Source organism: Malurus melanocephalus, unplaced genomic scaffold (assembly GCF_030028575.1).
Source record: "Malurus melanocephalus ecotype Western Australia unplaced genomic scaffold, MMel_1.1 scaffold_38, whole genome shotgun sequence".
In the NCBI taxonomy this organism is placed as follows: domain Eukaryota; kingdom Metazoa; phylum Chordata; class Aves; order Passeriformes; family Maluridae; genus Malurus; species Malurus melanocephalus.
Genome location: NW_026623270.1, coordinates 2,026,207 through 2,036,090, shown reverse-complemented (window position 1 = coordinate 2,036,090; position 9,884 = coordinate 2,026,207). Strand labels below are relative to the sequence as shown.

The 9,884-nt window shown below is 42.6% G+C and overlaps 1 protein-coding gene across 1 annotated transcript in view; it reads left to right on the top strand.

The window, feature by feature from the left end:
* SLC2A12 (solute carrier family 2 member 12) overlaps positions 1-9,884 on the top strand; it is a 31,512-nt gene that overhangs the window by 20,744 nt on the left and 884 nt on the right. The window contains exons 3-4 of the mRNA XM_057364406.1: positions 6,525-6,647; positions 8,812-8,944. Of these exons, the coding sequence (XP_057220389.1) occupies positions 6,525-6,647; positions 8,812-8,944 (256 nt within the window). The remainder of the gene's footprint in view (positions 1-6,524; positions 6,648-8,811; positions 8,945-9,884) is intronic.

Genomic DNA, 9,884 nt, shown 5'->3' with positions numbered 1-9,884 from the left:
TTGAAGACCACTGAAAACAGATTTAAGAATAGATTGAACACCTTGCATTTAAAAAGAAAGCCCATATGAGTCATAGCATTATCTTCAAGTTCATGGAGATGAAAATTCGAATAGTAAAAAAAAAAAGCATTAAAATGCAGTCCTAGAGTGGTGAGAAGGTTAACGAAGGAAGGATCACTAGGAAAATCAGATGTGAATTACATCTCACTGCCCTCCTTCTCAAGTGGCCTGCAGTACAGACAAAGGAGATAATGCTTTGAAATCAGTATCTTCCCCCAAACACCTTCTGCTGCCCTGACATAAACTAGTGGAAGCATGTGTGATTTCAGTGGTCCTCTTCAAGGTTCCTTAAAAAAAAACATGTATGAATGCTCAGCCTGTCTATTAGATAGTGATGTAAATAACACAAATACTAGGCAAAATTTTTAAGCACTCTGATAAAAAAGCATTAAATCCCACTTGGCCTAAAAATGTTACTGCAAGGAGTCAGTTACCCCTAAAGGGTTAACCATTAGAAACAGCATTGTACTGTACCAGAAAAAAAAAGAAAACTAATTTAGATTTGGCACACCACATCASCTCCTTCTGGATCACCAATGGCATCAGGTATCTTGCAACCAGCGGTCTTCTGCTTGGAGAGAAGCACCTTGAAAGCCATAGAATTKAWGTACATATTTATTGYTTTTATCTGCAGAGATCAGAATGCAGCCAGAGGCRTGAGATTAGCTGAGGCTTCTCCTGACTCCCCCATTTCTCAGCAATGCACCAATTCCACTCCTTTTAATGTGCACACACAGGGTAGGACTTGACCCTGTCAGGCTGGCACTCTGCTGGCAGCTTACATGCTCTYCAAAGCAGTAAACTGCTCATTTGCTCTGTATTTACCAGTTATTAATTTTGAACAGCCTCTTTCGTCTTATATTATGCGGCAGAGCCAGAGAGAAAGACATCTCTTTTTAAGCCAAGTCATAGATTTTTAACACCAGTCACGATTGTCCATTTTGGCTTCTTGTACAAAACCATGGGCAGAGTTGAAGTCCACTTTTTGTGTGTCATGTCKCCTTTACCTGCTTTGGAAAAGAACAAACTCCCTCCCACCCTGTCCTTGTTCCAGGGTAAGCATCCCTCACTTTTGCCAGCCCCCCAGATGCCTTTCACTGGATCTGCTGTGAAAGCCTTTGCCAGGGTTCCATTGTGCAGGTGCTGGGAGCCGTGGTGGGACAGCTCTGGTGTGTGACAGCAGCAGCGTGTCCCCCCAAATCCAGCTCTGTCCCAGCTCTGCGTGCCCTCACAGGCACACAGCTCATCACCACACACACTGTGAAGGTCTGTGCCATCCCCTTTGATAAATGGCACATGGTCTGTGCCATCCCCTTTTATGGCACAACGTCCCCTATGAAATCAAAACCAACCAGTGCTGAACCTGACCTTTGTTGGGAAGTGGCTGGCCACCTTGCTATTTCTGGTAATACCCAGCAAAGCCAGAAGCCAGGAAAATGGAACACCTGTTGGGTTTCATAAGCCTGGAGTAAATGTCTGATCTTGGCAAAGCCAAGTCCTGCTGTCTCATGGCAGCTTTGCAGTGACTTGTTTGCATCCTTCCCCAGCACTGATCATTTGTTAGACATTCTCAGATGATCTGTCTGTGTTACTTCATGGGATAATCCCTTCCTTATCTTCYCTTGGACCTTGTTAACAACCAAGTCCTCCTTTTCAAAGTCTAAAATACTTCTGCCTACTTCCCTCCTAAGCTGTAAGTCCACTTAATCTCTTTCCTGGGTTTATACCTCAGAAATGTGAATTCTTTCAAGTATTGCAATGGCCATTTTCTAAACCTCACCATAAAGAATTTAATCTCATGCAATGCAGGTACAGGAAAAAAAATGCTAAGCAGCAAATGAATACCAAGGGAATCTAATATTTCATTAATGAGAGCTGCTGAGCAGCTTCCAATTTGTTTCTACCTCCTGGCAGGAAAGAAGTCAAAACAAGGACCTTTTTCATTCATGTACATCACTTGAATGTTGAGCACCTTCAAGCTCACAGTATTTCTCAGTTATTCTCAGATTTTCCTGCTTCTCTAATATAAGTGTCAGAGTTTACAGCCCAGATATAAAGTTCATTGGTTTGGCCATGTTGGCTCAAACAAAAAGTCCACACAAAAAGTCCACTCAGTGTGTTACCCTGCTTCCAACCAGAGCCAGTAACAAGTGCTGAGACACAGTGCAGAGGAAAAGGCCCGTGCAGCTCGTGCAGTGTGTCCTTCTGCCTATCTGTAGTTCAGAAAACTTCAAGAAAAACGTTGAGGATTTATTTTACCATTGTGAAAAATAGTTCTGGATGGATCTTTTTCTGCACATACAGAGAAACAATGTTTTAACACCCAGTATTTAATGATATAACCTTCCAATATTTTTCACATCTGAAGCATCTTGTGAAAGTGAGCTCCACAGCTGAAATACACATTGCCTGAACAGCAGATCCTTCTGCCTCACCTAACTGTTGTACTGGGTAATTTCACTTGGATTTGCTTGGTTTGTATCTTTAAAAATGTAACTACCCCCTCTGCTCTGTTTGTCCCCACTGCTCTGTCTGTTCCCCTCTCTGTGCACTGTCTAAGATGAAGARACCTCATCTATTTATCTGCTCTTTGCCCATTACTTCTCTTCTGACCCACAGCACTTCACCGAAGCCCTTTGAGACTGAAAAGAACAGTGGTTTCTAAGCCCATGTTCCTTAACTCTTTCCAAAAGGCACGTATTTCCCTAGGACTGTACAYGTTCCCATTTCCATCTGAGATCACTCAGCTTTATCCTAGCTCCAGCCAGCCAGTCTAACAGAGTGGCCCCTTTCCTGCATCACAGTGGAATGTTTTCTTTAATATTGGGATGTCACTGCATCCGTCCCTGACTTCTCATCCTCTCAGCCAGCCCACTCTCAAAACACTCAGCTGCCTGATGATGACACTGCATGTAACATTTCAGCAATCATACTGAGTTTTCTTTGTCTGGATACAGTGTACACCTTTTCAAAAKGTTCATTCCTAACAGTTTTCTTCATTCAGTAGTTTATCTGTGCTGAGCTATTTCTCATTTATTTGGTTGTACGTGTATTTTAAGCCTTCAACCATGTAACATGGAATTAAAACATTCTCTGTAGCACCACTGAAGGCCTTGTCCTCATTTTTATAGAAATCAGACTTATGTTAATATTGTTCTGCTTTCAAAACAAAATATGGTAGGCTCTTGACTCTTCCCTTTCTACAAGAGTATTGAATTTTAAATGTTGTAACTAGTATAAGAGAGCGTCTTGGTCATAGTTGCATTTTGAATTACCCAGGCTCAGCACTGCAGCATGATTTGCCTTTTTTCCTCTCATTAAATATCCAACAAAGTGCTAAAAGAAACCATCATCTCTGGTATGTAAAATGTACTCCCAGCACTGTGCTCCATTATGCAATTTATTCAGTCCTAATGGGACTAGCTGAAATCTTCCATTATTATTCTGTTTCCTGCTTTTACAACCACTGTGACTTTGTTTAGAGGTGAATGTCACCATCCTGGTTGTGGGGTTGTTTATTATATCTGAATCCTCTGCTCTKTCCACTTGGGCAAGGAATATCAGGCCATCTAGTTTGTGATATTTAATGAAACAGTGRCGCTTCCTGATCCAGTGCAGTATTTCTGTCTGCATTTGCAGCGTGTGTTCTTTTCTCTGTATTGTACGGTAACAAAGGACCATTAAACTGCACAATTTTTCTTAACTGCTGTCAACACACAAGACAGTGCAGGTCAGCAAAGGTGAGTTACTGCCAGCAGCAAACAAATCCCGTGGCTGTTGTATGGAGCACAGAGAATCATGCTGACCAGTCCTTAACCTCACCTCTTCCCTGCATTTGACCTGGGGAGCACTTTCCACTTCCACTAATGCCAGGCAAGGACACTGGAGCAGACACTGGAAACTAGAGTGTGTGGTTGCTAACACAGCATCCTTTGGAAATACTGTTGGATTACACAGCAGATAGAGGGTGGGGGCTGGAGGGTGGTGTTTGGATCCTCTTTTCAAGGACAGGCTGGTTTCCCCTGTAGAATGCCACTGCTTAGGCTGGTGAAGGCAGTGTCTTTGGGAGTGCCAGGTTGAATTTCTGCAGTGCTGTGTGCACAGCACATAAGGCAGCAGCAGTCATTAGGAATGGGAGCCTGCACTTGCTCCCCCAGAGCAAGTCATTGACTGCCATACCTACAGTAGCTGCTACTTTTTGGCAAAGGTGCAAATAGTAAACACAATCCCAGAGAGGTGCTAAAAGCAAACAATCGATGGTTATTGCTGCTTCAGCTTGGGGGAAGGAGTAAACAGACTGTAGTCTCAGATTCCTACAACWGTTCTTTATCCCTGGGGAATSAGTCWATCCAYTCCTTGCCAGCTAAGCAGAGGTCRGGGCCATGCCAGTGGATGTAGCAGRCATGRRGAASAGTCCTGGTGTTTTGGTGGGATCTGTCTGAGCTAAATAAATTGTTGCCATAAAATCAGTGAACCACTATTACTGTTGATGCAGATCCTCGAGAATCTTGGTTTCTGAACAGAAAAACAACACGATTTAAACCTCCAGACAAACTACCAGTTAGTCTGAAAGGGCCACTCTGTCCTTGGAAAACTGCACCGTATTGGAGCTGCCGCAGTGCCACACATGAGCCATCCTCCAGTGCCCAGAATGCTGCTTTGCTCCTGGAGGGTGGTTTATGCCCAGAAGAAAGTGGGCTTGAATTCTTGCAACCTTTATTTTAATTTTAATTTTAATGTGACAGCAAATATCCCTTTTGCCAGTTTGGGATTTTGCAGTGAGCTTGGGTGTTTCCTGGCAGGCCTTCCTGCAGAGATGRACTCCAGGGACYGTRCTTGCACTGACAGAAGGKCTCCTTACCCTCATGCTTACTTGCYGCTTTGCTTTTCAGGTAGCACTCYCTGTCCTGAAATGTATCAGCTGTGACTAACAAAAACTGCTTTCAACAGCCCTGGTGCTGAGGAGGAGCAAAACACAATCATGACATCCCCATGAATTTGCTCAGGGGCAGGGGAAAACTGCTTGAGGAGTCAGTTTGCGTCTTTGCTTCCACCTCATCTATGGGCACTCCACAGAATGCGCCAAGGGCATTCCTTTACAACAACATTTGTCTTGTCAGCAGCAAAAGTGTTAAAGTTTGATGTGATCCAAGTCATTAAAAAAAGAAAAAAAGAAAAAAAAAAACCTATTAGATACGGTGGCTGTGATATGACAACTTGACTATGCCCAACAGGGTTATGAAGTGTGGTCTGGGTCCTCTGTAATAAAATCATCACTCTTCTTGGTCACTCCCATGGTGGGAGTGAAGCTTTTAATACTTTAATTTAAAAAAATATAAAAATCTGGGCCAGGTCCACAAAAAAATTTTAAATTCAAATCTTTGGTACGAAGAAATCTAGAATTTGCTCAGATCTGCTCTGTTGACCCTAAACTCAGAGTTTTTTTCCCATTTCAGCTAGTCCTTTCTGGTCTCCTCCTGGAGCACCTTTTTTTCTCTATCTCTACCAGTGGTGTCACACAGGGATTCTACAAGCCTCYGAAGGGATGGTACAGTATGAAACACACTTGGACATGCAGGAGCCTATTTTTAAAATGTATCTTTTAGACTGCCCAGTGCAAGTGTCCTGAGTAGACTCCCATCTGTCATTYTGCAGAAATAACAGCCCAGAGGAACAATTTATAATGGCCATATCATAGTGTCCAAAGACACAGCTAATCTACGTGTACCTCGCTGTTCTTGTGCCAGCCATGTGCTAACCCACAGCATCTCCACACAGCAGCCTCTTGCTAATGCATCTTGCTTGTCAACAAAAGGAGAAGGGGTTTTGGCTAAGCTTTGTATTATTTGTCTGTGGGTTTTTGTTCATTTGTTTTTTAATAATCAGAAATGGTACAAAAATGTCTCTTATTTTTTGTCATTTTTTGTTTCTTTTGCTCTTGCTATCAAATGCTCTTGCTAAGGTGGTTACACAGYCAGCTCTTCATGTCTGAATTTGCTTTTGTGAGCTAGCAACACCAGCATTCAGATCACCTGTGGTGTGGTGTGGCGTGATATGAASGAGTCAAAAATCACTCCCTCTCTCTTCATTTATACCTCAGCAATCTCATTTATATGGAGCAGGGAGCTGGAATAGCAAGCATACTTCAGTGTGGCAGGTTGATTTATAAAGTGGCAAAAACCCACAGTGCCCCTCTGAGGCTGAAGATTRCTTTGGTTTGCTGCCCCACTTCCATTAGTGCTATGCCACTCGAGAGTTATTCAGTCAGAACCCCCTTTCAGACCCAGATGGGCGGCCAGAGCTCACCTCCCCAGCTGCCTGCAGAAYATGGGTCTTACAAACCTCACACCCTGAAAACCAGCTTATTGTTTCAGGTAGCCTCACCTGAATCCATGGATTACCTAGATTTACAGCAAGGAGAGCCATCCTTCCAAAGACAACAGTGTTTTTTCCTTGTATTTCAGTGTCCTGGCTGGTCCTGAGTGAAATTTTCCCCGGTGGGATCAGAGGACGGGCCATGGCTTTGACATCCAGCATGAACTGGGGTATAAATCTGCTCATCTCCTTGACGTTTTTGACGGTAACTGGTAAGATTTCTCTGTATCCCTMCAAGTTCATATTCTCAAATATGAAAAATAAACCTCTCTTATGCAAACAACATAGCTAAAATTGCAGCTGTGATGCTCCAGGAGCCAAGATTTCTCTTTAGGTTCTGTCATAACCTCACCATTCCCATCACATCTTTCTACATTTCTGCCAGTAACTTCAGCCTCACAGTGCTGCCTGTCAGACCACCTTGCACATCAACTCCACAGGCTGTGAAATTTAGGCCTTAAAAACACAATTGCCTTGCTAGGCTGAAAAATACATAAAGTTCAGGATTAAGCCCTGCATCTTCTGAAATCAATGGAAGTTCTGTTCTAGATCAGACCACAGCTTTTCTGATCAGACATTTTTAAACACAATCCCATTTAATTCATTCCTTTTCACAGGAATGTCTTGGCTTTGAGAAAATTTTCTGTAGGGAAAAAAAGGTCTTTGTGAGGTAAAAATATTTCTCATTTGAATGTGAGAAAGTACCATAGAGTAACTTCTAATGTGATGATAAAAAAAGGGGAAGGTTAAATGCTGATGCTGAAATTTATTGATTAGCAAATTCTTTTTCTAGTTTGACATTATACAAGGCTTTGCAAAAATTTTAATTTTCAGTCTTATTATGAGGAAAACATGTGCTGGAAATCAAAAYATATAAGGGAACAGAAATTCCAGGTTTCCCTTAAGTTTACATTATTCTCCATGGAGGCAGACAATCACTCACAAAAAGTCGAGGTGGTTTTCACCTTGTTAGATTTTTTTTTGAGGCAGATTTGAAAATGAGTTTGATCTGTTGCTAAAATGGGTCTCACATCCGTGTTTTCTTTCCTAAAATTTAAAAGAAGWAGTAAAGAGATAAATAAAAATCCCCATCCTGCATCCTGAGTGTTATTTTGATTAAAACTAGGAAAACTATGACAGGTAAACTTCACTGTGTTCACACCAGCACTTTAATGGGATCAAGGGTCTTCCTCAGAAGGAAACCATGCAGTTGCTCCCACTTTGGTTTGCATTGCAGAAATGCACTCCTGAACCACACAAGTTCTTGGACAAAACTAAACAAGGAAACGCATAGTGAATGCACTCCAGCTGCCAACACTTATTCAGCCCTTGGACCAGACTGAAGTTATTCCTAAGGAAATGTCCCCAAAACCACCTYGTGCAGACCTGAGGTGCTCAGTTTCACCGGGAGGTCCCCCCTCATCATGCATTGTTCCTTGCTAATGCACATCTCGCTGTTATCCCGGTCTCAGTTTCAATCRCTGTAAAGCCGCAGTAACTCTCTTGGCTTAACTGAGTCTAATCTGGATTTATGGAAGTGTAAGTACAAGAAAATATGCATTCCTCGTCTGTGGCAGAAAGGCAGAATTAGGAACTGTGTTGTCAGATGAATAGATGTGGAGGTGACAGTGGCCAGCAGCACCTGTGCTTAAGTGTAGGATGCAGAGGTGCGAGATGGATTAGAAGTTTCAGCTGCAATTTTCAGCTCATGACATGACAAATGTCTCAATTGTCCAGGTTTCTCTTAGCAGGGARAAGAGCTAAGAGAGCTGCAGCAGCCTGTTGGGTTTGTACATGCTTTACTTTCCGGGGCTGCAGWGTGTGTCCCTCAGCCTGAGGACCTGCCCTGGGACTATAGGCTCAGAAAAGCACCAATTCTTGGATGCCCCATTAGGAGTTCATTCTTGGATCACTTTCTGGCACARCACCCATGACTCGCAGTGAAATGCTGGGAACCGACAGGTGGGGAGGATTAGCTGGAGACAACTGTAACAGTGTGAAAAATGCTTGGATTTGCTCCAAGAARGAATGTGCAGCAAAACCAGACACAGGGGAAAATTCAAGGCACTTGTGATCCCCACTGCCTTCACACAAACCAGTAACAATGGTTACTCACTGTTTTCATCCAGAGTGAGCAAAATAAACCAATAGGTTCATGATAAATGGGGCAATATGGGCTTATCAATTTTCTTTCATAAGGAGTATTAGAATAAGAAAAGCCACTCTTCTTTTCCAAACCATGTGAGCTAAGAATAACAGCTTAGCTTCTTTCTAACTTCTCCTGTGCTTTAGGGGCTGTGTCCTGTAAAATACAGCAACAAGAAGAAAAATTGCAATATTTGAAAATTCACAGAGGCATGTCTTCTTCCTTTGTAGAGCTCATTGGCTTGTCCTGGGTGTGCTTCATTTACACAATAATGAGCCTAGCATCACTGGCTTTTGTTATCGTGTTTATACCAGAGACAAAAGGATGCTCTTTGGAGCAAATATCCATGGAACTAGCTAAACAGTAAGTACCAAGCATGTAACCACATTTCCCAGGTGCCAGAGGCATAAAGCCTTGCAGTACAATGTATTAAAAAAAAAAATGAAGCTATGTGGGAAAAATCCGATTCTCTCAAGGCTTGAGATTGCACGTGTTGATCTCAGTGGTCAAGCAAATATTTTGTTGGTTCTGAAGGACTGGCCCTAAAGGGAACGTGTTTTTTTTTCAGCAGTCCTTTAAGGAACACCTGCAGCCAGGACTGGCTCCCCAGCATATTTGCTGTCTGGCATTCCTGGATGGGATGGCAATGCTGATCTTGCATTTAGGACTGTGTGTCTTGGGTTGCATGCAGAAAATGGGAAGGAGAGATCCTGTATCTCAAATTGGCTAGTCCTGAGTGTCACTTCAAGGCTCCATGTGAATTTTGATAGCTGTTGTGGATGGGCATTTTCTTGTGTTTTTACTGAGTTCTGTAGCCAGGTGAGGGTCAGTCTCTTCTCCCCAGCAACAAGTGACAGAACAAGAAGAAATGGTCTCAAGTTGCAYCAGGGGAGGCTTAGATTGGATGTTAGGAAAAATTTCTCTGCTGAAAGGGTGGTAAGATGTTTGGAAGAGCCTTTTCTGGGAAGTGGTGGAATCACCACCACTGGAGGCATTCAAAAATTATCTATACCTGGTACTTAGGGACATGGTTTCATTGTGGAGATAGCAGTGCTTGGTTGACAGCTGGACTTGATGATTTTGGAGGTCTTTTTCGAGCTAAACTCGAGTCTATATGCTTTTCTCAGCAGTAAAAGTATTTAACCTGTAACATCTCAGTGTCATTCTGTATTTGTATTTTTTTAGATTACAGTAGAGTATTTGCTACTCCTTCAAGCCAGGCTTGAAGGATGCTGTTTATGGACTAATTAGTTTATGAATTAATTATTTTATGGACTAACCTGTCCCTGCTGCTGCCGGCCCT